This window comes from Petaurus breviceps, unplaced genomic scaffold (genome assembly GCF_028583685.1).
Source record: "Petaurus breviceps papuanus isolate PSGF00001 unplaced genomic scaffold, PetGlider_PUasm1.0 229, whole genome shotgun sequence".
Lineage (NCBI taxonomy): Eukaryota > Metazoa > Chordata > Mammalia > Diprotodontia > Petauridae > Petaurus > Petaurus breviceps.
Genome location: NW_027185903.1, coordinates 28,540,007 through 28,567,096, shown reverse-complemented (window position 1 = coordinate 28,567,096; position 27,090 = coordinate 28,540,007). Strand labels below are relative to the sequence as shown.

At 37.7% G+C, this 27,090-nt stretch overlaps 1 protein-coding gene across 1 annotated transcript in view; it reads left to right on the top strand.

The window, feature by feature from the left end:
* The window catches only part of ADAMTS6 (ADAM metallopeptidase with thrombospondin type 1 motif 6), a 331,893-nt gene that overhangs the window by 244,575 nt on the left and 60,228 nt on the right, over window positions 1-27,090 (top strand). Inside the window, exons 14-19 of the mRNA XM_069096412.1 lie at window positions 5,691-5,793; window positions 11,442-11,575; window positions 13,277-13,400; window positions 14,565-14,645; window positions 17,063-17,226; window positions 17,742-17,880. Of these exons, the coding sequence (XP_068952513.1) occupies window positions 5,691-5,793; window positions 11,442-11,575; window positions 13,277-13,400; window positions 14,565-14,645; window positions 17,063-17,226; window positions 17,742-17,880 (745 nt within the window). The remainder of the gene's footprint in view (window positions 1-5,690; window positions 5,794-11,441; window positions 11,576-13,276; window positions 13,401-14,564; window positions 14,646-17,062; window positions 17,227-17,741; window positions 17,881-27,090) is intronic.

The window sequence follows — 27,090 nt, the reverse complement described above, 5'->3', positions numbered from 1 at the left end:
GGTCCTGTTACATCATTGTTCCCTTCCCCCCGGCCCCCCTCCAACACACATATCTTTGCAGACTAGGACAGAAATAGATTTTAAAGGCTTTAAAAGAAACAATTAAGGGAAGGAGGTACCAAAAAATATACAAAATTTATAGAGAGTTTCTGAAATACCGAGTACAAAACCTTAGGAATCTTACCCAAAGATCCTTTCCCATCTGACCTATAAATGTCATATACAGGCTTAGATGGCTAAAAAACCTGTTCAGTTTAGAATCTAGGAGTCTAGGCTGCTTCCACCACAATTCCATTCCTAGATTTATTGAACCTTAACTGGCTGCCGTTTTTTCCCCCCAAGAGTATTTGTGCTACTCCTAATTTGGGTGGTTTTTGTTTTGTTTTGTTTGTTTGTTTTAGGGATCAACTTGCAATAGCTGTGACTTTGTCCAGTTAACCAAGTTTTCTCTCTTCCTCCAGAATGGCAACTACATCATTGAGCATTGTTCCTCCAGCCCTAGAAATATTTGTAGGGCAGTGTGGTGTAGTAGAAAAGGTGCCAGATTTGGATTGATGGGTCAGGGTTCAAACCCCAGCTCTGCTACTTACTACCTATGTGACTGTGGACAAATCACTTCAGTTTCCTCATCCACAAAAGGAGTTGGACTAGATGAACCATCTCTAAGTCTATGCTTTCATATCAATTAATACATATATTTTAAGTCTATCAATTCTCTACAATACTAGAATTCCTTCTTTTCCCTTACATCCCCAATCACAAATGCCTAGTAGCAATAAATAATTTCTTTGTTTTATTCACAAAACTCAGAGTGCATGGGTGGATAAATGGATGAATGAAAAAAAATTCAAATACTTGAAATGTTCAAAATACTGTGCTAAGCATTTGGGCTACAAACAAAAAATCAAGATAGTTTCTGTTGTAAATGTATACACACGCACACACACGCATACAGATAGATATTGTCTACCTAGAACCTGAGTTTCTTGAAAGCAGAGACTATGATGTGGATGTAATAATGATGCTACCATTGGGATAGCAGGGGTAAAATGTCCAATTTTTATGCTGAAAAATATCTGCATTTAAGTATTTTTATATACACATAATTTCATGTTAATATTCTAAAGGGAAAATATCTCTGGCATCATTTTTTTTTTCCCTTCACAGTGTCCCTATTCACATTTCACAGAACACCAAGATTCTGTATCACATAAGTTGGGGAACATTGATCAAAGTCTGAATACTTCCCCCACTCATATTACAGATAAGGAAACCATAGATCTGGAGAGATGAAATCTTTTATGAAGGAGAAAGAGCTGAATTGGAGTTTAAGATGAGGCTGGAACATAGATGTGCCTTCTAAGTCAGAGATTCTTACTCTTTTTTTTTATGTCATGCCTTCTAAGTCAGAGATTCTTATTCTTTTTTTTATGTCATGGACCCTTTGGGGAGTGTGGTGAATACCATAGATTTCTGCCCAGAACCATGTTTTAAAATGCATAAAATTGGAAAAGAAGTCAATCATGGTGAATTATAGTAATCAAAATATATGTTTGTTTGTTTGTTTTTTAAAACAAGTTCTCAAGCCTTAGGTTAAGAGCCCTATCTTAGAAGTATTTGTATTTTAACAGAGAATAGAACCTTAAGACAAAGGAATGGATTTGTTGTGTTAGAATCTAAGGCATTAATAAGATAGTTAAAAAGATATTTTTGTACTCCTAAAAATAATGCTGTGTGGGTAGTTGTCAACTCTGCCTATTTGTTAGGGTTTCCCTCTATATGATTATTAAAGAAAAAGAGTAGACTCCTGAAAAATGGTGCCCATTTTTTTGGGCACAAAATGGTATATAAGTGGCCCAGTTATTTGAAATACCTTTTATTTAGTGTGCTTGCTATAGATATTTAAAAACCATAATTACAATGTACATTTGTAAAGAATCTTCAGGGTCATCTCATCCAGGGTTTACTAGAACTAGAGCCTGCTTTCTGGAATCACCAAGTAAATGGTTGTCTTTCTGCTGGGAGAAATTTATATAGCTTTTTATATTATTAATTTCAGCTCATTGTTTTAGATTATCAAAATCTTTTAAAATCTATAGTATGTACTCACTGAAAGTAGGCTTCCCCCTTTTTTAGTATATATTCCCTCCAAAAAGGTAATCGAATTCCGTCTGATGTGTGATCAGGGAAGGGGTCAATCTATTGCTCTCTTTGAATGTCTCTGATATTACAGTCTAACATTGCATTAGCTTTTTGGTTACCACCTCACACTATTAACTTATATTGAATTTGTGGTTCACTAAGACCCCAAGGTTATTTTTAGATGAACTATTACACCTATTTTTCTTACAGATTTTTCTAGATTTTTAGAATTTAAGTATAGTACTTTACAATATATTACTATTAAATTTCAACTCAGATCTAGCCTGTCAAGATAATTTTTAATCCTCTTTTTCTACAATCTCAATAAAGTATTAAGTATCTCATTAAGCACCTTCAATGTGCTCATATTGTGCTAAATGCTGGGGATACAAAATAGAGGGGAAAAGACAGTCCCTGCCCTGGAGGAATTTACAGTCTAATCTTATAGACTACATGCAAACAAATATATGCAAATTAAGTTATATGCAGGATAAATAGGGAATAATTAAAAGATAGAAGGCACTAGAATTAAGAGGGTTGGGAAAGACTTCCTGTAGAAAGTGAGATTTTAGTTGGGACTTTTAAAAAAAGGGCCCTTTTAAAATACATGAGCTTTATTTTCAGAGTCTATTAACCTAATAAATCTCATCTCCCCTTATTGTCCCTCTGGCCCAATCGTAATGGTATCCCATTTTCTACACTGTGGTTTAGTCAGTTGGTCATGTTTGACTCTTCATGATTTTCTTGGTAGAGATACTGGAGTGCTTTGTCATTTCCTTTTCCAGCTCATTTTATAGATGAGGAAACTGAGACAAACAGAGCTAAGTATCTTGCCCAGGTTACCAGCTAATAAGTGTCTAAGACCAGATTTGAACTCAGATCTTCCTGCCTCCAGAGCTGGCACTCTATCCACTGTATTTTTCTAGTACAACAAAATCGATAGATCTAACCCACATTAACAAAAGCTCTTTGGGATAATCAGTAATTTTTCTGTGTCAGGGGGTCCTGAGACCAAAAAGTCTGAGAACATCTATTTCCATACCTTCACTGTACCTTCTTGCCTTTGTGCCTTTTTTGGGAATCTTTTTGAAAAGGCTTTCCCCTTCATTGTTGTTTTTTGTCTTTTTTTTTTTGAGGGGAGAAGGCAAGGCAATTGGGGTTAAATGACTTGCCCAAGGTCACACAGTTAGTTAAATGTTAAGTGTCTGAGGCTGGATTTGAACTCAGGTCCTCCTGACTCTATTCACTGCACCACCTGGCTGCCCCTCCTTTCCCTTTTTTTTAATCCCATTTTTAGTATTCCTTTAGCACTAGATTCAAGACCTGCTTCCTATAAGAAGTTTACCTGACTCACACTACGTTATCGCAATCTTTCCTTTAACTTGCTTTCTCCTGGTACCTTTGCAAAACTCTGTATTTTGTGTGTGCTACCTTGGGACTTTCTCTAGTTTCTTAATTTATTTTTCTGTACATCTTGTTGTTCCAAATTGACTGCAAGGAAAATAACTCCATCATACCCAGTGTGGCATAAATGTACTGAGTGCTAATTTAGGCCTATTGAGAGAGTTTTAAATGAAGTTATTAGGAGCTAAAAACTTGCAGCCAAAAGGATATGGCAAACTTCAAATGAATTGCGTTTCCAAAAGCATGAGGTAGGTGTTTTGAAAAAAAAAAATCCTGTTCAATGGAAAGATTACCAAAAGCTCTTGCAATGTGTCCTGAATATACTTAAAAGAGAACCATTGCTTGATGCCCCAGTGTAGTAGGTTATGGAGCAAAAAGTACTAGGAAGCACATCCTTCCAACATGATGTACCATGTCATCTAGGGTGCTGCCTATTTTAGCTTCTTGTTAATTAGAAATGCAAAGAGTAATTTGACAAGTAGGATTATTGGCACCATTACTGAGCCTTTTCGTATTCCTAAAAGTATTCTGAAGTTGAGGGTTCCCAAAAGAGGCTTGAATGTATGCCACTGTTTTCAAATCCTGAAACTTAAGGCTTGATATGGTGGGAATCTGAATTACTAAATGGAGAGTATTATAGTGGTGAGGCAACTATTTCCATGTGGTGATATATCATTAAAAAAAATGTAATTCACCTTACAAAACATCATCAAAAAGGCATGTAGAAATTAAGAAGAGAGATAGGTGGGTGGTAAAATTATCTTCACAATGAATCATGGGGCTGCCAGTAATATATTTTGCATCTATTTGCAATTAGAAATTTTGGTCTGATGACATGTTCTGTTCATGTGTGAGGGAAATGTTTTCTTAACCAGTGCTTCAAAACCTTGTAACTTCATGTTTTAAGTAGCTGTAGAACTAGAAAAGATAAGTCAAGTTAGGCCAGATGGTTCAAACACTACAAGATGTTACACTTTGAACTCTCTGAATTGGAAGGGCATTTGGGGAATCATAGTGTCATTGATTAAGAGATTAAAGGAGTTTGAGAGGTCATCTAGAAATGTCAAACATGTGGCAACCTGTAACACTCCTGAACCAGATTAAAATGTAATTGTGAAATACAATAAAACAGATAATGTTCATATGTGATTTTCTAAGTCAATAACTACTATTAGGATCCTTATGTACAGTTTAGTGACCACCATTTCTACTTGAGTTTGATACCACTGGTCTTATCCAATCTTCTCATTTCACAGAGGTGGGTATTAAGGCCTAGATGAGTTTACTCATTTGTCCAAGATTGCAAAATGGCAAAGTTAGGATTTGAACCTAGGTCCTCTGACTCTACATCCAGCCTTGTTACAGTACCTGCTTGTTTGGAATTGAGATCTGGCTAGATTTGCAATGCTTTTTCTTTTTTTTATCATATCACAAAGAAGAATAATATCCAGAAACAGCCCTTGTCTTTAACCATTTTATGTACCGAACACACACATATTTGAGACCCATTCACTATTTTTATTCTTGATGATGTTAATAAGCTCAATGTAAATCTCAACGCACCCAAATTCCTTGAATTTGAAGATGTTTAAACTTTAGGCCAAATATTTCACTCAGTCTCATTCCCGGTCCTAAAATATGGTCTTTGTCAGGGCTAGACAGTAAACAGCTACAGTAGTAGTTCTCCAAACCACAATTAAAAGTGCTGAATGTCAGGCTGCAAACCTACCTCTTGATCCCTTAAATACATCACTGAGAACAGCTGTAGCAGCTGTACCTAGAGCTGTGTGACTAAAAAAAGAAAGACTTTGTGTTTAACTTCTTCAGCTAGTTTTTACACGTGTTTATAAGGAGATACCTGAGGGATTAATTTCAAAGTGGATTGTGACCTGTATCTGAGTGTCAGGTTGTACAGAAACTGTTGTAACACTTAACTTTGTTTAAAATTGCTTCAATAATTTCATACCAATCTAAGACTGAAAAACAGCTTCAGTCTGAATGAATACTGATTGCAAAACAATAGAGTTGAGGTTCGTTGCAAAGTCATGAACTAAAGTAAAGACCATCAAGGCCATCAAGCTGTTGATCTGCTTCTTGACAACTCTGCATTTATGACTTTTTTTGTTGTTGCTGTTTCGTTTTAGCCATGCCCTTCAGGGGCCCGAGATTTTCGTGAAAAACAGTGTGCAGATTTTGACAATATGCCTTTCCGGGGAAAATATTATAACTGGAAGCCCTACACTGGAGGTAATGTATAAATGATAGAGACTCCAGCATGCTTGAGATCTCTGCCATCATACAGGTACTAGAAGAGAGAATCATGTTCTCCAGTCCCAGGATATGTGTCACTTGAAAAGTTATTCTTGTGGGGACATCTCTCCCTTTATGAAGGTTCCTAGGTTAGTGCAGTTGATGAAAATCATAAAGTAATCTATTATTTCCGCTTCATGAGTGCAAAATCCCTTAAAGTGGATGTCTATATTTACACAAAATAGTGTCATATTTATGGGTCTTGCTTGAGGCTACCCTGAAGTATTGTCTTAAGGGAGACTTTGGAAGGTTCAGAATACCCAAGTCTTGATACAAGGAAGTACAGAGTTTACAACAAGACAGCAAATCAACTTTATTAAAGGAAGGCAAGCACAAGATTAAGGGCAGTTAGGGAAGATTGTGGAAACTGGTTGGATTCTCCTGAATAGAACTATACATTTAATCCAGTAAAGTCTGATGGGTTTTTATGGAATTCTTATCTGAGTCTAGCCAGACCAAACTTTGGGGGAAGAGCGAGAGGAGCCTGGACCTCAGGGACTAGCATTGATTGATGTTAGTGGGGGGAGGAAAGATTCCTAGGAAATAGATGGCTAGTTAATATTAATATTCAAACTTTTCACAAGTGGGAAAAGGGACCTTAGCCCATTACTACTGGACTTAGTCTGATAGGGTGATAACTTTCCTGTTGGAACTTTTTAAGTTTCCCCTTGGGGCTTCTCAGCTTAGTAGATAGAAGTCATTATATGAATACCTTGCCTTTCTAAAACATTTATAATCTTTACATTGTCAGGTACCATCAACCTGAAATAAGCTCTAGTTGTCTTAGGAAAAGTTGGTGTACTATCTTAGATGAAGTCTAACCATCAGGGGATTGTGATTTAAGATGGCTAAATATATAAATAGGTAGGTATATAGATAGATAAGTACCCATTAGTGGAGACATAAATTCTGAGTTATCACCAGTATCACCTTGACTGGATAGCAGGAGCAACCTCAAAAACTTTCTTGGCTTCTGAAATTTCAGATGCATATTCTGATGGAATTTTTCTTCTGGATTAATTCATCGGTCCTTTGTTCAACTGTCCAAAAAAGCTGAGACTATAGGTCATTGGTCCCGGAAAAAAAAAAGTTTATAATTTCCCAGCCAATCCTTCTGATTACTTACTGATAAAAGGATCATTGAAAACCATAGCTAATCCCCAACTTGTCTTTTCCTACTCATGGAGTCTTTATTAGAAATTGCTATCAATTATCAAAAATAACTGATTTGGGTTTCTTCTGTCATTACTTTACCTGTCTACCTTTTAATGAAGGTAAGGAAATGAAAGCATTAAGGTGAAGATAAAATATGGGTGTCAGGAAGTAGGAAGAAAAGTAATCAGCCTGCATAATTCACAAATCAGATCATTAGTCCTTGCACAATTGCATTTTTGGTATAATTTTTAAGTTGTTGCTGCTGTTGTTCAGGTGTGCCTGATTCTTTGGGACCTCCTGGACTGGACTGTCCATGGAGTATTTTTGGTAAAGATACTGAAGTGGTTTGCCATTTCCTTCTCCAGTAGATTAAGGCAAACGGGGTCAAGTGATTTGCCCTGGGTCACACAGCTCTCTGAGGTCTGATTTGAACTCAGGTCTTCCCGACTCCAGGGTCTTCTCTCTCCACTGTACCACCTGACTGCCACTTAACTGAAGGTCATTTTGTGTATTTAACCTACATTTCTGGTGAGTGTAAACTGGAGCTTCTACTCAGTCACTTGATCCTTAAAGGATAACCTTTTGCAGCTGGGTTGTGGGGTGGATGGAAAACTGGTCCTAGAGTGAGGAAGACCTGAGCTCGAATCCAGCCTCAGACACTTACTAGCTGTGTTAGCCTTTGTCTGCTTCAATTTCTTCTACTGGAAAACAATAATAATAATGATCATGAGCTTGTTGTGAAGATCAAATGAGATAATATTTGTAAAAAGCACTTAACAGTATCTGGCACATAGTAGGCACTATATAAATGCTTATTTCCTTTCCCTTCCCTCTAGCAGGCATAACTACTACATCTTTGCTGTGAGATCAGCACAGTTTGGGCAGACATTCAACATTCATAATGATGATAATAACTGATATTTATGTGGCACTTTTGGGTTTGTAAAGTGCTTTACATGGATGATGTCATTTAAACCTCACAACGCTGTGAGTGTAGGGACTGAAGATACTATTATCTGCATTTTACAAATGAGAAAATGAGGGAACTGAGCTTTAAGTAGATATGGGATTTGAAACTCAACTAGCCTAACTCAAGTACAAATCCAACATTTTTTCTTGCTCCCTCGCTGCTCTTCTGAGGCTCAAATTCACTGGGGTATCTTGAATCTAGCAAAGGAGATAATGGGGAGTTTTCTCCTATCATTCTTGTAAAGAAGACAGGACAGGCTCCATAGTTTTTAGGTTCTTCCCATTGCATACCACCTCAAGGGATTAAAGAAAGAGAAAAAGACCTTTTCTGGCAGTATCTTATTTTTTTAAAAAATCTAGTCATTTAAAGTAAGCACTATCAGATTCCATACCAATATAATCAAAAGTCAAAAAACATAGAGAGTGGGTTAATGGTGAGGAAAGCCAGGAAAGTGTCACAGGAATTTAGAGAGCTTTTATTTATGAGGGACTTAAGAACCAGAATTAGTAGCTTGGCCCAACACCTAAAGAAGGAGCCTAGTTATGCTCTGAGCTCTGAGATGCTTGAGTTAATAGAATGCTGCTAACACTTAGCAAAAATATGTCCTGGAGTCTATTCTTCATAATAATTATACAACATACATAGAAACTGTGTGAACTGGTTTGAAGAACTGAAATTGAAGATAGTGAACTCAGGTTCAGATCTTGTAGCAAGATGTTTTTCCTTGCTCTGCCAGATTTTAATTATCATCAAAATTTTCCTTCCAAAAATCTAGTAGTTTTGTAGGAGGGAATTCATTAAATCATGTCCAAACAGAGTTTTTAACTCTGTGCAGGGAAGATTCAAATCTAGTAAGATGAAATTTAATTTAGATAAATAGAAGAATCTTACACTTTGATGCCAAAAATCCATTTCTCAGATACAAGATAAGAGGGCCATAGCTACATTGCAGTTTGTCTTTAAAAAAAAAGATAGAAAGGATTTTAGTGGGTTGCAAACTCTCAGTATGGGTCAATACAGAAAGCTAATGCAATTTTAAGTCATTTTAACAGGCATGACATTCAGGACTAAGAAAGTGGAACTGATCAGAAGACACCTGGAGTATTATATTCAATTCTAGATGTCACATTTTAGGAAGGACATTGCAAAATTGGAAAGCCTCTGGAAAAAGACTTCCAGGATATTGGAAGGCCTCAAGATTCTTTGTATATGAAGCAGGGAGAAAATTAGTCTTAGGGCCAGGGTAAAATTAGTTGTGTTCAAGTATTTGAAGAGTTATTTAAAGAGATGGTAATATTTGTTCTATTTGGTCCCAGAGGGCAGAATCAGGAGCATTGGGCAGGGGTTTGCAAAGTAGAAAATTTAGGTTTGATGTCAGGAAAAACATCTCAACAGTCAGAACTGTCCCCAAGTGGGATGGATTGTCTATGGAGGAAGTTGCTATGCACTGAGAGTCTTCAGGAAGAGGCTGCGTAGCCATTGATTGGTTATAATGTAGAGGGGATTCTTACTCAGGTGTGGGTTAGACTAGATGCCTTTGGATTGTGTGATTCTCCAGTGCTGGGCCCCTTTCCAGGTCTCCATGATTTTTTAGACATCAAAAGTTCAATAGTCACTTGCACAAGTTTTCTTGGTACCCTGAAAGACAGTCTGCCTGGGTCTAGTGTTGAGAAGTCATCAGGGGCCCCTAGGCACTCTCTTATCACCGCCCTGCTGATCTTGGATTGTAGCTCCCAGGGAGCTTGGATTTTTGTACTGTCCTTTTTAATATTTTCGCTATAGGAGAAAAAGGAAGCAAAACCAAATGGAGTAATTCTGCTTTCCTTCGCTTGTACATTCCAGTTGTCCCATTTCACCTCTAAAGGCAGTCCTTTCCTTTTTTTGTTCAACAAATCAAGTCAACAAGCATTTGTTAAATACCTACTATGTGTCAGTCACTGTGTGAAGTACTGAGGATACAAAGAAAGGCCAAATAGTCCCTGCTCTCAAGAAACACATGGGGAAAGATAACATGTTAACAGCTATGTACACACAAATAGGGAAAAGATGAATTGGAAGTAATCTCACAGGAAAGGCACTGAGATTAAGGAGAACTGGGAAAGGAAGGGAGGACAACCAGTAGTTTATTGTAATAGCCCAGGTGTGAGATGATGAATGATGTGGGTTTTTTTTTTTTGAGGGAGGAATACAAGGCAATGGGGTTAAGTGACTTGCCCAAGGTCACACAGCTAGTTGAGTGGCAAGTGTCTGAAACCAGATTTGAACTCAAGTCCTCCTGACTCTAGGGCTGGTACTCTATTCACTGCACCACTTAGCTGCCCCTTGATGAATGATGTTTTAATTGAGGGATGGCAATATCAAAAGAGAGTGTCAACTTCTTTTCTCTAATATAGAAACAACAACCTCTAATCACCATGATTATCATGCTCATTCATAGTGAGTTTATTACATATAAACAACAATTTCTTCATATACTGAGTAATGGGGGAAAAAAAACTGGGCCTTGAACATAGTTGTCCTTCAATAAATGTTTATTGAATTGAAATTTAACCCAAATAGACTGTGGTCTTCTGATGTGCATTAGCTGCCCATTAAAAAAAATTACTTCTATCTTTGTCATCTTCTCCTAAATGTATTATAGATGTTAGTTACAAAATGGAATTCCCCAGGAGCTATAGCAGGTTTACATTTTAATCTGAATTAAAGATATTTAGTTTTGAAAGTTGTAACTTCATTTTCTGTGTTTATTTTTTCAATAATTCCTTAGATTCAGTTCAAGAAAAAGTCTAGGGCTATAGTCATGAGCTATATGCAAAGCACTGTGTTAGGTGTTGATACAAAGGAGCTGTCATCAAAGTGCTTAATCCTATCTACCATTTCTCCTCTAAAGGAGCCATGGCAGAGGACAGGACAGGGTTAAGGCAGGTGCGAGTTCCATTTATCATGCCCCTCCTGGAAGAAGCAGAGTTTTCTTTTTTGCTCCTAGAAGAAGTGGTTCTGGTGAAACAATATTTCTGAACTTGATCTCACCAACTTCAATAGCAAGTGGCAATATCTTCAGCAGAACTTCCTGTCTAGAAAGTTAATTATCTCATTTTTCCTATAAACCTTATTTCATTAGGTTTTTTTTTTCAACTGGCAGGCTTCTTTACTGTGAGCACTTTTGACCTACAACATGCTGAAAACTTATGTTAAAAATGCTTGGGATGTCAAATCTTAGAGCTGCTTAGCAGGTCCCTTGGGTTGTATTGGCAGGGAGGATGTTGACTCAATTTGGCAAACAAGAAACTTTAGCAAAGACTGAAAGGAAGTTAAGAAACCACACATCTGAATATACATTCAAGAGGTGCTACGTGATGCCCCTGGGAATCACACAATTGCCATAACTGATACTGAAATTACCCTTTCTTTAGAAGGACTCCTTTATTGATCTCTCCTCTATTTATTGTGCTTGTTCCAGGTGGGGTGAAGCCCTGTGCGTTAAACTGCTTGGCTGAAGGTTACAATTTTTACACGGAACGTGCCCCTGCAGTGATAGATGGAACTCAGTGCAATGTCGATTCACTGGATATCTGTATCAATGGAGAATGCAAGGTTGCTCAGATGTTATATTTTGCTTTCTTTGGGGTTTTTTGAGGGGTAGGTGGAGAGGGAGAGGTAGGGAAATGGGAATTATATGTTTGCTGCTTTTGTTGTTTCCCCCCCCCCCTTCCCTGAACCCTTAGCAGTATTAAAGAAAGATACATCTTGAGACTGAACCAGGTACTTCCCATTAAAACCACTGGGAGTCATATACATACATTTGAAGGTAGAATTTGGCCTGTGGATTCAATAATCCATTTGTCTTCAACCATCATACAAATGGGATTTGTTGGAATGCCCTAGTTACGATGCTATTGTTTTGCCAGAGTTATGAAAATGTTATGGAACTGTAATTTCTGTTATTCTTCTATGTTGTTTACAAACAACATGGCAGAAAAAGAGCTGCATGGGAAGTACTTCCAGTTCGGCCCTTATTCATATGGTTGCCATATGGCTGCCTTGGGAAAGCATTTGATTCCGCCTCATGCCATAATTCTTTCTCCAAGTATGAGACTGCTCTTAAGTTCTTCCTCTTCCTATGCCCCTATATGAGTTGATTAGAGTGGTTTTTGTTTAATTGAAATATTTTATCTTAAGGAATTAACCAGATGAGTTTTGCATTTATTCAGTTTTTCTAGGCTCTGGGTTGAGGGTTCATTCACTAAAGTACCATATGATTAAACATGATTTTCTTTGCTTTGAGGAGAAACTTACACAAAACTCAGTCCCTGAGTCTGTCTGGTCAAAGGGCTAATGAATAAATGAATACACATAGCTCTCTTGCAGAGGACCCTATTAGACTTAACAGCTGATAAATTCTTTGCATCTTGTTTCAGAATACACTGTTATTCATTTGATGACACAGTTTCTAGTTCATGTTAACATTCTGAATCAGATTTTTCAGTGTACCTGGTTTCTTGTAAAGTGTCAGCCCAATTCTATGACCTTTATTCTTGATACCATCAAGACAGCCACAGTTGGTCTAAGGATTTATATCCACAACTTAAGTACCTGTTTTCCAGAGCTGACAATCATACATTTAAATTCAGCTATTAAAATATACCCATGGGCCCTACAAATAAATAAGAGTTAAAATGATCAAATTGGAAATTTAGATTTTAGCTTCCTCATCATCAAATGATGATGAATGAAGATGTATGCCATATCAAATCATCACATCTAAGTTTTAACAATGTGGTGAAATTGTCACAAAGTTGTTGATTGTTTCGGTGGCAGCTGACCTCTGGACTCTTGCTCAGTCCTGTATAGACCCACCATTTCAAAACATGAACCCATATTTTCTACTTCTTATTCTTTACAGTGAGATTAAGACAGAGTCTTGTCATCTTAGGCAAGAAATTGTTGTTAACTGGGTGGGAGATGTAGTCATAGCCTGTGTCTGTGGGGCAAGGGTGGGAATGGGAATATGTAGTTGTAAGTGGAAGGACTATCAGGAGAAAAAAAGATGAAAAAAAAGAGAGCCTAGAATAGAATTGTATGCTTTCTCCTTAGTAGAATCATATTGAATTATTTATTCTTCCCTCCTGAGAAGTGTTGGCTCAGGACTTATTTGTTGGAGTATAGACAGGAAGCAAGAGGATGTTGGTTCATTCTGGGATTTTTGTGGCAAAAAAGAAAACTCATACATTGTTTTCAGGTATGGGTCCAAAAAGCCTTCCTTGTGACATATTGAATATTTTGTTCTGTTTCCAGCATGTAGGTTGTGATAATATTTTGGGATCTGATGCTAGGGAAGACAGATGTCGAGTCTGTGGAGGGGATGGAAGCACATGTGATGCCATTGAAGGGTTTTTCAATGATTCATTGCCCAGAGGAGGTGAGTGTTTATGGATAACCCTTCCTTACTTCTCAGACCTCAGAAATATTTTTGCTTCTCCCCTTATTTTTTTAACTTCTTAGTTTAGGCACGCTGTCAAAGGTGGGGTTTTTATTAATTTGATTTTTTAAACTAAATTTTCATTCTAATTATTAACTTTCTGGCTTCATATTGTCAGTTCAATCCAACAAGCATTATTAAATGCCTACTGTATACAAAAGACTGCTAGATGCTGAGAGATTACTCCTGACGAGATTATAATCTAGCTGAGTAGATAAGAAAAGAGAACAGACAACTAGGAAAGAAGGAAATAAACCTTTATTAAGTACCTACTATGTGCCAGAACTCTGCTAAATACTTTACACATATTATCTCATTTGATATTTACAATAAGTCTGAGTGGCAAGTGTTATTATTATCCCCATTTTACAGTTGAGACAACTGAGGCAGACAGAGGACAACCTAAGTGACTAGCCCAGCATCATACAGCTAGCAAGTATCTGAGGCGTGATTTGAACTCAGATCTTCCAGACTCCAGGCCTAGTGCTCTGTCTACTGCATTATCTAGTTGCCTCTGAAGAAGGTGACAAATCATAATTTAAGTGTTAAAGATGCCAATAACATCTATTAGAATTCCAGAGAAGGACAGAGATATCCAGGAACTGAATAACCAATTTTTTTTTAAGCAATTGGGGTTAAGTAACTTGCTCAAGGTTACATGGCCAGTTATTTCTGGGTGGGTGCTAAGTGTCTGAGATTTGATCGGATTTGATCCCCAGGTTATCCCGACACTGGGGCCGGTGCTCCTACTTGCTGAGCCACCTGGCCGCCCCTGAATAACCAATTTTTAAAACAAGCACCTTGCCTCCTAGGGGAGGGGAGGTTGGTGTCCAGATCTTACTGAAATCCCTTAAGGTTGACAAATTAACAGAGCAGGGTGTGCAGGACTGTGGATTGAAGGAGAAATAATATACCAACAGAATAAGCTTTCTGCCTTAAATTTAAAACCAATTGTGTAAAGCAATTTTAAATGAGACAAATTCCTTTCTAGGTATATCTACTTTTTAAAAAGTACAAATTCTCATGAGTCATTAATAAAGATTTATTTTCTGACCAAGGCTCCACATGTAGAGAGATTGTTACAGGTCTGTTTTTATGTTGCAGGCTACATGGAAGTTGTGCATATTCCAAGAGGTTCTGTCCACATTGAAGTCAGAGAGGTGGCCATGTCAAAAAACTACATTGGTAAGAAGTTTTCAAGAGCTAAAGCAATGAGAGAAAACAACATGGCGTCATGAAAGAGGATACTTTCTGCTTTGGGTCACAAAGTCACTTACTTTACACAATCACAAGTAAACTGTTTAAAGGATGAAAAGTTAGCAACTTAAGCCCCTGTTGCCTGGTGGTTTGGCTTTTTTGTCTACTCAAGTGATGCAGTAGAGACTATTGGAGAAAGCTGGGTGGAAAGTTCGCTCTCCTTTTACAAGCCCAACCACTGTCTCCTGTGAAACCTGTGTTATAAAGGTACTTTCAGAATGGTACTCTCCCCTCATCCCCCCCTCCCCAAGCAGTTCCTCTATAATCGTTGGGTCCTTTCTTTCTTCTTTCAGCTCCAAAGTTTCCTTTGCTTTCACCCAAGAATTTAGGATTGCTTCCTACACCAGTTGTACCCTGAAGAGAAATATAATTTCTAGTACTCTTTCCTCCTTGCTTTTTTTTTTAGCCACTCTTTACCAGTTGTTCCACATCTCCAAGCCTATTCCCATGCTACCCACCCCCAACACAGAAATACAACTAGTCAGGAATTTCTCAGTTCTGGGAAATAACTGTTGTTACAGAGTGTTTGTTAAACACTTGCTACGTTTTTGAAATGCTACCACCTGTTCATTTGCCTAGAAGTTGAGGAAACAGGCACTACTAAGTCACAGAATCAGAAGCTCAGGGTTGAAAGGGATCTCAGAGGTCATCTAGCCCCACTCATACCTTAGGAGGGATGGCCTCTGCATCAGCAAGTGCCCTGCAAGTGTTCACGTAGCCTTCAGTAGAGGACATTCAATACTGGGGAACCTGCTGCTTCCCAGTACAGCCAGTTCTAACCAGCTCTAATTGTTTGGAATATCTTCCACAGATGTTCTGAAATCAACTCCTCTGTAGCTTCCATTAATTATTGCTTGTTCTGCTTTCTGGGGCCAAGTATAATAAATCTAATGCCTTTTCCACTTGGCAAACCTTCAAAAAAATTGAGGCTAACTCTCATGTCATATTTGAGTGATGCCTGTCTGAAGGTAAACAATAGCTGTTCTTTTTTCATCTTTGTTTTTTAAAGAAAGAGTATAAGAAAAGAGCATAAAGGAACATATATAGTTTTGAGAAAAATTGCAAAATGTTTGCAAGTAATACATCACAGATCTTAAGCTGTATCATAAAGCAGTAATTATTAAAAACTCTCTGGTACTGGCTAAGAAATAGAAAGGTATACAGTGGAACTGAGGAGACATGTAATTTACAGCAGCAAATGACTATAGTAATATTGTGTTTGACAAGTGTAAAGACTTAAGTTTAGGGGATAAGAATTCATTATTTGATGAAAATTGTTGGGAAAACTGGAAAGCAGTCTGGCAGAAATTGGACATAGACCAATATCTTACACCATTTACCAAGATAAAGTTAAAATGGATACCTGACCTACATATAAAGAGAAATATTACAAGAAAATTTGAAGAACATGGAACTCATTATCTATCAGATTTATGGATAGGCAAACAATTTATGAATAAACCAAATAAAAACAAAGCTAAAACACAGCAAAATCAATTATCTTTAAATGAACCTTGATATCCCTGTACAAAAAGGTCAAATTGCTTTAAGAAATTAGACTATTTTTCACAGTGTATCAGAGGAAAGATGGAAAGTGGTAGAAAGAGAAGGACATGGGTATTCATGGAACCCTCACATTAACATTAGAAGGAACTTCATGGATTATCTAACCCCACTAGAAACCTGTATCCCTTCTAAAACATCTGTAGCAAATGAGTAGGCATCCTTGGCTCACAGGTGACAAGTGATGGGGAATTTATTTCCTATTGAGACAACCTCTTCCATTTTTCTAATTATTAGGAAACTAACATCTGTATCCATGTAATTTTCCTCCATGTCAAGGCCTTGTGTCTCCTACACTTGAAAACTCTTTGAATATATGCAGCCAGCTGTCATGTCCACTTGGAGGTTTCTCTTCTCAATCTTTATTATCCCTATTTAATCAGGTTGTTGAGGGAGGTGAAAATATTTTGTAATTAGAAGGAAAATGAGTAGGGTTTTGGGAAATCAAATGCCGCAGGACCATCTAGCTACCTTTCCATTTTCTTTGGATAGTTGAGCACATGGGCAGAATATTTAAAACTTGTGAGACAAACTAGTGAAAATACCTTAATGATAAAAAGAATATTTTCTTGGGACATATTCTTCAGAAAAGGGAGAAGTTTCATTTTAAAATTGTGTATGCAGATATCTCAAAACCCCAATTCTGAAGGGCAATGGGACCAATTTGGTGACACTCTTGCTTATTCTATATGCTATTGCCTGAACTGGTAGTTATATGTAGTCTAATAGCAGGGCCACAGGATTAAATGGTACTTCAAATTTGTTACTTTGTTCTTTTTAAGCTTTAAAATCTGAAGGAGATGACTACTATATTAATGGTGCCTGGACTATTGACTGGCCGAGGAAGTTTGATGTTGCTGGAACAGCTTTCCATTACAAGAGGCCAACTGATGAACCAGAGTCACTGGAAGCCCTAGGTCCCACGTCAGAAAATCTTATCATCATGGTAACTGTTTTCTAATTTATCCTCCTCTAAGGTGGGAAGGGGACAGGTACTATCACTCCCATTTTACAGATGGAAAATTAAGGCACATAAAAGCCACTTGACTTGTCCAATGGTATATAATTTATGACAATGACAAGGTCTCCTAGACTTCAAGTCCAGTGTTCCATGAGAGTATATCATGTAAATCCTTGAATTTTTAGTGGTTGCATAATTAATATCTTTCCTATTTACTTTCCTATAAATGGGAAAGCTAATAGAACTGACCAGATTCAGGTAGTAGGTGAAAAAAATCACCTTCATTAATGGAAGTTAAAAAAAAATCAGGATATATCCAAGTTTTAGTTATCCCAAATTTCTTTTAGATCTATTTAAAAGATCTAATAAGGCCTGTTTTTATGACTTCCCTCCCATCCCCTAGCTACAGAACATGAGAGATCTGGTTGAAATGTCATTGTTAAGTTGCTCTGTATTTTACTATTTAAAATGTAGCTTAATCAGGTTGTTTTTGATGTCAGATTCTACTTCAGGAACAGAATTTGGGGATTAGATATAAATTCAACGTTCCTATCACTCGCACGGGCAGTGGAGACAATGAAGTTGGCTTTGCTTGGAATCATCAGCCTTGGTCAGAATGTTCGGCTACTTGCGCTGGAGGTAAGATCCCCACTAGACAGCCCAGTGGAAGGGCAGGATGGATGACCCAACCCATTCTTTGCTGTGCTTTATGTTTGTGGACGGAGCTAATTAAAACATCTCTTGCAGGTCTGCTTCAAGCTATCCTTGAGCAAAAGAAAATTTGCTTTCATTATATTATATTTCGTTTGTTTTCAACTTCATGTAATTTGTACAGATTTGTTGGTAAAAAAAAAAAATACATCTTGGCACAGTGAGTGTCTCTCTCTGCTGATGCTTCTCCCAAGACTATCTTGAAGTTGGGCTGTTTGCTTTTCACGAGAGCTTTCTTGGTAAAGGACATCAGAAGGTTTAAGTAAGGAAATGAGCAAGAATCCTAAAGCATAGTTGAGACTTCCTGTAAATGGGGGTTGGGGGTGGGCAATGATAGTGTATGGGTGTGTGTGTGTGTACGTATGCGTGTATGTGTGCTTTTCATGATCTGATTTAGGCTCTCTTCCCCTCCAGCCCCCAAAGAAAAAAGGGACAGACTGGGAAACATTCAGCAGTAACTGGTGACTGGGTCTCTGGGTTAATGGTATATGCCAACCCCATAGAGGTCACTCAGAGAGGTAGCTGCTAGGTGGTGGTTGGTGATGTGTTGGTTGTCCCATGTGCATTTTTCATGGGTGCCTTTTCCCAACAATTTACTGTATTCCTAATCCTCCTCCCTCTAGTGGCCACCAATGCAATTCTTTACCTCTGGCTGGGAGAGCAGGACAGTTGGCTTCCTTCAAAGCCAACACCATTGCTGCTGCATGGACTGGTGAGTAGAAGAGCTGTGTGAACAGCATCTTTCTTCTCTCTGGAGACTAAATGCATCGCCTCCACCAAAGCCCTTGATTCCAGCAGACAAGGGAATGAGGAACTTAAAAATACTCCTCAACCCTGGTCTTGAACCCTGTAGAGCACCTCACCATACCTTACCAAATTTGAGGAATGACCAAATTTTGACTAGTGATAATTTAGTACTGGGGAAAGCTAAGGGACAAAAAAGAAACGCCCCTAATTCTTCTAATGTTTATCTCCTCTTCTTTGTCCTGTAGACATATTACTTCATATGGACTTTATTCTCATTAATTTCATTCTTACTGAGATCCCAAAGACGTCCTCCTCTCATGGTATTAGAAAGAGAGTTTGGGCCACAAAATGATTCTGCTATTCCAGGTTCAGCCTTGTGTGGGGTTGGACAGAATTAATTGATAGTTATGTCAGTCACATCCTTAATTAAATATAACTGAGTCTTTGGCAATCGGCAAATAGGAAAAGAACAAATTGTGGAAAAGAAATGAAAGGCAAATGAACTAAGTGTACTATTTTTTCCAGTCTATAGGTGTTATGAAATCATGCCATCTGTGATTCAGGGCATATTCAAAGGTTTTCTCATGACAGTTGGGTTTTACATGCAGATGCTTTCCCACTTTGTATTATGGGCATGTTGAAGGCAGGCACTGCAGGCCATTGACATTTTCGTTTAGGAAAGTAAGAAATATTTATAGTGAATGATGGTATAAGTTTTATGCCATTGAATTTACTTTAATAGCATTCACGCATCTAGCGAGCTCTCTGCTTTCCATGCAAATTCCTTTGTATTCAGTTTATAAACTCACTTTACAACTTTTTCCACATGCAAAAAAGCCTTTATTAGAGTGGTGTATCCAGTTTGGGGCCCTGAAAATGAAGTAAGATGTGGAGAATTTTAATAGGGTCCAAAGGAAATGGAAAATAATTTAAGGATTAGGAAACTCAGTGAGGAAATTCTAAATGTTGCAGATGATTAGCCTAGAGAAGAGAAGATAAAGGGGAAACAACTGGAATCTTCAAGGGTGTGATAGAATGCTATCCATTTTCATAATTTTTTGTGTGTCATTATCCCCTTTTGCAGCCTGGTGAAGCCTTTGGACCCCTTCTCAGGATAATAGTTTTGCATGCGTAAAATAGAAGACGTAGAATTATAAAGGAAACTATTTATATTGAAAGATAGTTATCAAAATATTTTTTAAAACCAAGTTTATAATCCCCAGGTTAAGAACTCTTGACATGGAAAGAGATGAATCATTGTTCTCTTTTTTAGTGAAGAGAAAAAAAGAAGGAAAACTTATGTTGCAGAGGAAATGACTATTTAGACATTAGGGTATGTTTTAAAAGATGTAATGAAGCAGATACTGTTACTGTGAGTGTCAGTATCAAGTGAGGCATAAAACAGAGACAAATTACTACCAAAGGAGTTTTCTATTTTCATGGGGACATCTTGTACAGAGTCCTCATAAGAGAAGGATGTCCCATAAATGGAGAAGTTCTCCATATGTTCCTGTTTGTAATGGCATTGTGCTATTGCCATGGCGTCCTAAAACACTGATGGGCCTCTTCCATGAGACCTGTAGTGCCTCAAAATTCATTGGTTTAACAACCTAAACAGGAAAAATCAAGTGGTTGACAAAACGAATATTGTTTATATTATGGCATCCATTTAGACAGCTCATGGTCTCTATGATGAAATATTGAAAGACCCAGAGGAAGATTACTAGCGCATTAAGTTGAGCCTCTTTGTATCTTTTATATAAAAGCATAGAATTTGAGAGTTGCAAGGAACAAGAGAGGTTGTCTCAGCTAAGCATTACATAAAACAAAAATTCTGGTATTCCTGACTATTATTCATGGAAGCCTCTGCTTAACATTTCCAGTTATGGGAAACACTACCTATCAAGGAAGCTCATTCTATCATCAGGCAACAGTAGTAATTTTGGGGGAATTTCTCCCTCATATTTGAGCATAAATATGTCTTCCTATAATTTCTACCCATCTGTACCAGTTTTACTGAGAATAGAACTAGTAAATTTGGAGAATGAATAAGTGTGGTAGAAGGATGGGAAGAAGGAAGAGGTTACCATTTCAGAATGCAAATAGAAAAAAAAATCCAACTTGATCTCTTTTGGTTCTTTTTCACCTTACTTAACATGAAAAACACATTGACTAGATTAGACTGAGAGTTCCTTGGCCAATGAACATGGATTCCTCATCCCTCCAACTTGAAGTCCTATAAGTATAGTTTTATGACAGGGTAGGAGAAAAACAAAGCCAATTTAGGCCAAAAGGTGATCATGGAAAGTTTGGGTTTTGCATTAGTGATTTAGTAATAATAATTATCACATATAATAGAGAAGCAGCATCATATACTAGAAAAATTCAGGACCTGGAGTTAAAATCCCAATCCTGATACTCCTTGCTAGTTGCATAATCCTCAACTTGTCATTTAATATCTCCAAGCCATATCTTTCTCATCAGAGAAATACAGTAAATAGGAAAGCACATTATACTCCCTACAGTATTACCTGTATATTTGAACTACTGTTATTATTAGATGTCATAAGGAGAACTGTAAGAAATCTACAACCTATGTACAACTGAGAGACGATGTGTCATATGTGAGACATAGCAAAATAATTGGATCATAGAGTATGGGAAAGGGATTGAAGTTTAAGAAGACTGGAGCCATGGGATGTTGGCCACCTTGTGAAGGACTTTGAATGATGGGACGGTATCATATTTGTATTCCTAATAGGGAGTCACTAGAGTTTATTGAGTAAGAAGAGCAGACCTGTGCTTCAGGAAAATCATTTTGGAAAGTGAACAGAGGAAAAATTGGAGTGGGGAGAGTATGAAGCAGGGAGACCAATCAGGAGGCAATATGCAGCAGTGCAAATGAGAGGTTCTGAAGATGTATCCTAGAATGGTAGCTCTGTGAATGGAAAGAAGAGGATGTATATGGGAGAGCTTGTAAAGGTAGAAGGATCTGACAAGAGATTGGATATATAGGGTGAATGAGGAGATGATGACACCCAAATTGGGAGCCTTGGTGACTGGGAGGCTAGTGGTACCTTTGAGAGTAATAGGAAAATTGGGAAGAGAGGATTATCATTATCATTTGGGGGAAATGATAATGACATGAAAAGTTTGAAATGTCTATGGGACATCCAAAGGCAATTAGGAATATGGGTCAGGAGCCCAGGAGAAAGAATAGGGCTGTGTGTATAGATTTGGGAATCATTTGCATGGAGAGGATAGTTGAACTCCCTGGGGGCTGATGATATTTAAATGTGACTATAGAGGGGAAAAGAGAAGATCCAGGATAGAAACTTTGGGTGACACACACCCATGGTTAGTGAGTGAAGATCCAATAAAGGACACTGAGAGGGACTGATCATACAGAGAGTATGAGAAGCAGGAGGAAAGAGTGTCACTAAAACCAAGAAAGGAGTGAGTATTCAGGAGTGGAAGGTGATCCATAGGGTCCAAAGCTAAAAACAAGTCAAGAAAGATGAGGATTGAGAAAAGGCCATTAGATCTGGCAGTGAAGAGATCATTAGAGACTTTGGATAGAGCAGTTTCAGGAGAATGATCAAATAAAAATGATATTGCAGAGTTAAGAAGCTAGTAAGAGGAGACAAAAAGGAGGTACCAAATGTTGTTGACCAGGGTACTTTGTTTTCCTTCCCCAGTGAGTTACCAGGAATTTGGGGCCTCATTCAAACAGAAAAACTATCTTCACTTAAAGAATTCTTCATCTAAGACAATATTGACTGGCCAGGTTTCTCAACTGTTCCCACCATTCATACTTGTCTTATCCCCAGCGGAACCTTGAGACTTCCCTTCCATTTAGGGGCACTGGTCAAGCATCTTTCTGGCTTAAGTTAGATAAGGGAGGGTCGGGACTGTTTACCAGTTGCTTAGCAGATCCAAAGGGAAAGTTTTAATGCTACAGGAAGCAGTGTTGGTGATTCAGTCCAAATCATGTCCTTAGCTCTGAGTCAGTGATGAAACACTTCCTCAGTTAGCATGGTGAAGAACATAGGGATGCAATGTATTGGGTGTTGTCCTTGGGGTAAATGTGGTTAAAGATCTGGTTGTGATTTTGCCAAAGTAAATTCTAGCTCAGATTATTAAATTCTGAGTAATTTCAGAACCCTGGTCATTGCTTCTAGGGTGTTGCTTTTCTCCACTCCTAACCTAAGTTGTACAGCATGAATATGAATCTTTCTTTTTACTCCCAGTGTTTAACTCCAAAGGTAGCTGCATTTCAGGAACCTTCCTGTAAGCCTCCACTAGACTGGTGGAGAGTTTGTGTACAAATCAATAGAGCTATACACGAATGTGGACAAAAATTGCATTTGTTTTCAAATAGAGCTATCCAGAATGTGTCTCTTTAAAGGTAGAAGCAGAACTTCAGTGGTAAAAAACCAAATCAGTTTTGCATTTCTGCTATGTTGTCCATGCTCTGTTTATCATGCAAAAATTTAAACCACGGTGATGTCAATATGTCACAAACACCAAATGCAGGTCATCTGGATGACTACAGGTCATCCTTTGAATTTAGTCATACATTCTTTATCTCAAAGTCATTAGCAATATGTGAATACTCCCTTTTCATTGTGGTTTTGGTTGAGCAACCATTAGGATTGTGTTAGTTCCTAAGGTAAGTGGCTTTCACAGGAGAGATAAACTTTTCTGTCTGGAAGTGATGTGCAACACAAGTAAAGATAGTCACAATGCTTTTAAAGGAAAGCAGAAGCCTCATTGAGGGGAAAGCCTTCCTGTTTATGTTCAAGTGGGCTTTGTGACTGGTAGGTTGTTATCACATGTAGTTGGGCTTTCTAAATAGGTTTCTGGGTATACGCAAAAAATATTACTCTTTTGCCTACCCTGTGCTGATCAGTGGTGCAACTGAGGAGTGTCAGGAAGGTCTCCTCTCTCCCATCTTTTCCTTACCAGCATCAACTCTACTCCTAAGATTGGATGCCTCTTCAATAGTCTCCTACCAAGATGCATATATCCAAGGGAAACTTATATAAGAAGATGACTTCCCTGGGAATTAAGTGACAGCTGAAAAGATCAGAGATACATACTGGGTAGGAGGGAATGGAGAAAGAGGCCAGAAAGGGGCATCATGATAGAGAGGTGAGAGAGTGGAAAACACAAAGAGGACTTCCCTCTTTTGACCACTAGGACCTCCCTGCAGGGAGCTTTGGAAACTCACATCTGAATTTAACATGGTTCTTATAAACTTATCAGACTGGATTATTTCTTCATTTAATTCATGCTTAATTAATTGCCTGCATCCTTGAGAGAAATAGCAATGTTTCCAAAAGCTCTTTTTCTAATTTATTTAGAATCTCAGAAAAACTGAGGAGCCTACGTCAATAAATGTATTCTTTCTGGATATAATTTTGACTTGTAAGTCAAAAATAAGTGTTAGATCTCCTGTGTTAGGTTAAGTTTAGCAAAACTGAAAACAAAACATACTTCGCCCCTTAAAGATGTTTTCAGGGTCAGTCCTCACATGCATGCCTTCCCCATCAATTTTAACAAATTGTATTCTCTGAAGGAAGATGTTCTTGACCAATGGTAGTGTAGTGTTTTCAAAGTACTACCCTTCACTCTGTGTGGGCATTTTTACTTCTTACTATTCAAGGTATTTAAAAAAATTCTATTTAAATATGACTCTCAGGTTTTAAGTAAAAATCCACCAAAGACAATTAATTCCCAGTTCAGGCTGAAATTCTACATTTAAACTTTTCAGCTGTTCTTTGCACATTAACCAAAAAAAAAAAAAAAGCTTTATATCTAGGGATAAGGTGGCAAGTTGGCAGAATTTCTGGATTTCCTTAGTAGTAGATTTCCTTATAACCTTCAGTGTGAATTTAATAGATTTTTAAAATTCCTTTAAAGAATGACTTTTTATATCCAATGAAAACAAAGGCTGTGAAAGGCGATGATTTCCTTCTATTACATTATAATTTATTTATAGGAAGTCTCAGCTAATTGAAGCTGCTACTTCAATTCTGGGACTTTTATCCTATTATCACCTCTCTTGACTGTCAAGGTTTGCCTTCTCCATCTTGCTTTTCTAGGCACTTTCCATCTTCTTCCTCCTCACCTAAAGGCACAAAGTTTGTGGGCTCACAAAAGGCCTGCCTTTGTCTAGTTCTCTGCCCATGCACAAAGACACTTCCCTGATAAGCCTGGATTGACAGTCTAGGGAAAAGAAGACAACAAAGTGTGTTGAAAACGAGAAAGGAGAAAACTAGGGGCTGTTTAATTTTGAATTTGCATGAAATCCAAAGAACAAATCTTTCCACTGCCCACAGTCTGTTATTATCCAGGAATGTTTCTGCTGGACTGTCACAGCTCAGCTTTTTCATGGGGCCATTATTTGTGCTCAGCATTCGCTTAGTCCATTCAGCTGCAACATGTTTGATGCTCATTTGATTCGTCAGTCTTCTCCTTTGGCTTATAGCATTGTTTAAAGCATCCTACAGAGACGAATAGTTACTTTTCCAGTAACCTGGAAAAGATGTCATTTCTCTGAGCAACACTAGGCTTGTCTTATTTTTCATCTTCATAGCCCACATGTATTCGTACACATATTTCCCAGGGGGGTACTTTTAAAATTCTAAGGTTGCTAGGATAGTTTACATAACTTTCAACTACTATTTTAGGCTGGCCATGGTTTAGAGTGTTCTTGGCTAATGAATTCATTTTTTTATGGCACATGATTGAAGGGAGATCCAAATTAGTCATCTTATTCCATTGGTACAGGTTGTCTTAGAAGGGAATGTGAAATTATTGCTAGGGCCTTGCTATTCAGAGTATGACAAAGGAGACTTTAGAATTCTTTATGCAACTAAAAGGTTTGATTATAATCTGGGTTCTTGAATCTAAGCAGTTTGCCTTCTAATGATATGTTTCTTTCTTTGTCATTGGGGGAAAGGTGGGGAGTCAGACTTTGCTGTTGTTCCTGGGAAGTCCTTTTACATCAGCGTCTTTAAATATTGTGGCTTCCTATTTTCAGTTGTAAACAAAAAGTGCTTCTGATAACAGCATGTTCCCTTAAACTGCTTATTTCGTAGCCGACATCCTCCCATAACAATAACATGATTATTTGTAATCTTAGATTTATATAGAACTTTGTACTTTTCAGAGTGCTCTCATGTCTTCTGTTTGATTGCAGCCTCACTCTAAAAGGCGGGCACATAGATATCCTTCTCGCAAAACTGCAAATAGTCTTGACCCCTTCAGAAACCTGGGATGCTCTCCGCTGTTAGAATATTCTCAGCATGAATAGAAAAGTAGTCAAGCATCATACAGCCTCCGAAACTGACTTACCACATGGAATAAACATTTGAAAGTCCAGTACATCCCAGTTACAAAAATAAGTTACATTTTTTGGTAGGGAGATAGAAGTGTCAGGTGGGAGAGTAGGTGTGTGAGTCCTGAAAAGGCTAATGTAAATCTGGGATACCTGGCAGTATGTTAAGAGTGAAACAATGAAAGACAGTCATGAGTTAAAGTATAACCAGAAATGCTGAGCAATGCCAAGTTGTTGCTCAATAATCTGAATCTGCTTCAGACTAAGGCTTTCAGATTTTGCCTTTTGATTCTACATTGTATTGATTATTGCTTTGACGGGTCCAAAGCAGGAACCCCAAAGCTAAAGTAGCTGAGAAAAAAAAAGAAATTATTTATTTATTTCTATGCCTTAAAACAGACTTTTAACATCATGTGGGAATGCCACGTTCAAGCTGAATTTTTCTTTTTATATATGGAATTCACTCATATTCAACAGAGAAGATTCTTTTAGACAAGTAGATTTTCCAAGCTGTTACCAGGATTAAATAATTTTCTGCCAGTACAAGACAACTAAAAATGCTGCTGTGTTCTCTGTCAATAGAACCACCACAAATTTATTGGTGGGGTGATAGAGGAGGCAAAAGTAATCAATTAATCAATAAACATTTATAAAATATCTACTATGTGGTAGACCCTTATGATGGGGAAACAGACAAAAATGAAAGTCTTGCCTTCTGTTGAAGGAAACCACATGTACCCAATATAAGTAGATACTAATCATATATACAAAAATAAATACAAGATAATTTTAGAGAGAAGTACAAGTAGTTGGTGGGATCAAGAAAATCCTTAACCGAGATGTGGTGTTTTGAACTGACCTTGGAAAGCTAAACATTCTAAGGGGTAAAGGTGAAGAAACAGTGCATTGAAGGCAAAGGGGACAACCCATATAAAGGCATGGAGATAGGAGACAGAATGTCTCACATGAGGAACAGCAAGACAGCAATTTGGCAACACTACAGCTTGCTTGGAGGGGTCTGGGGAGGAGATAGTGTTCAATAAATC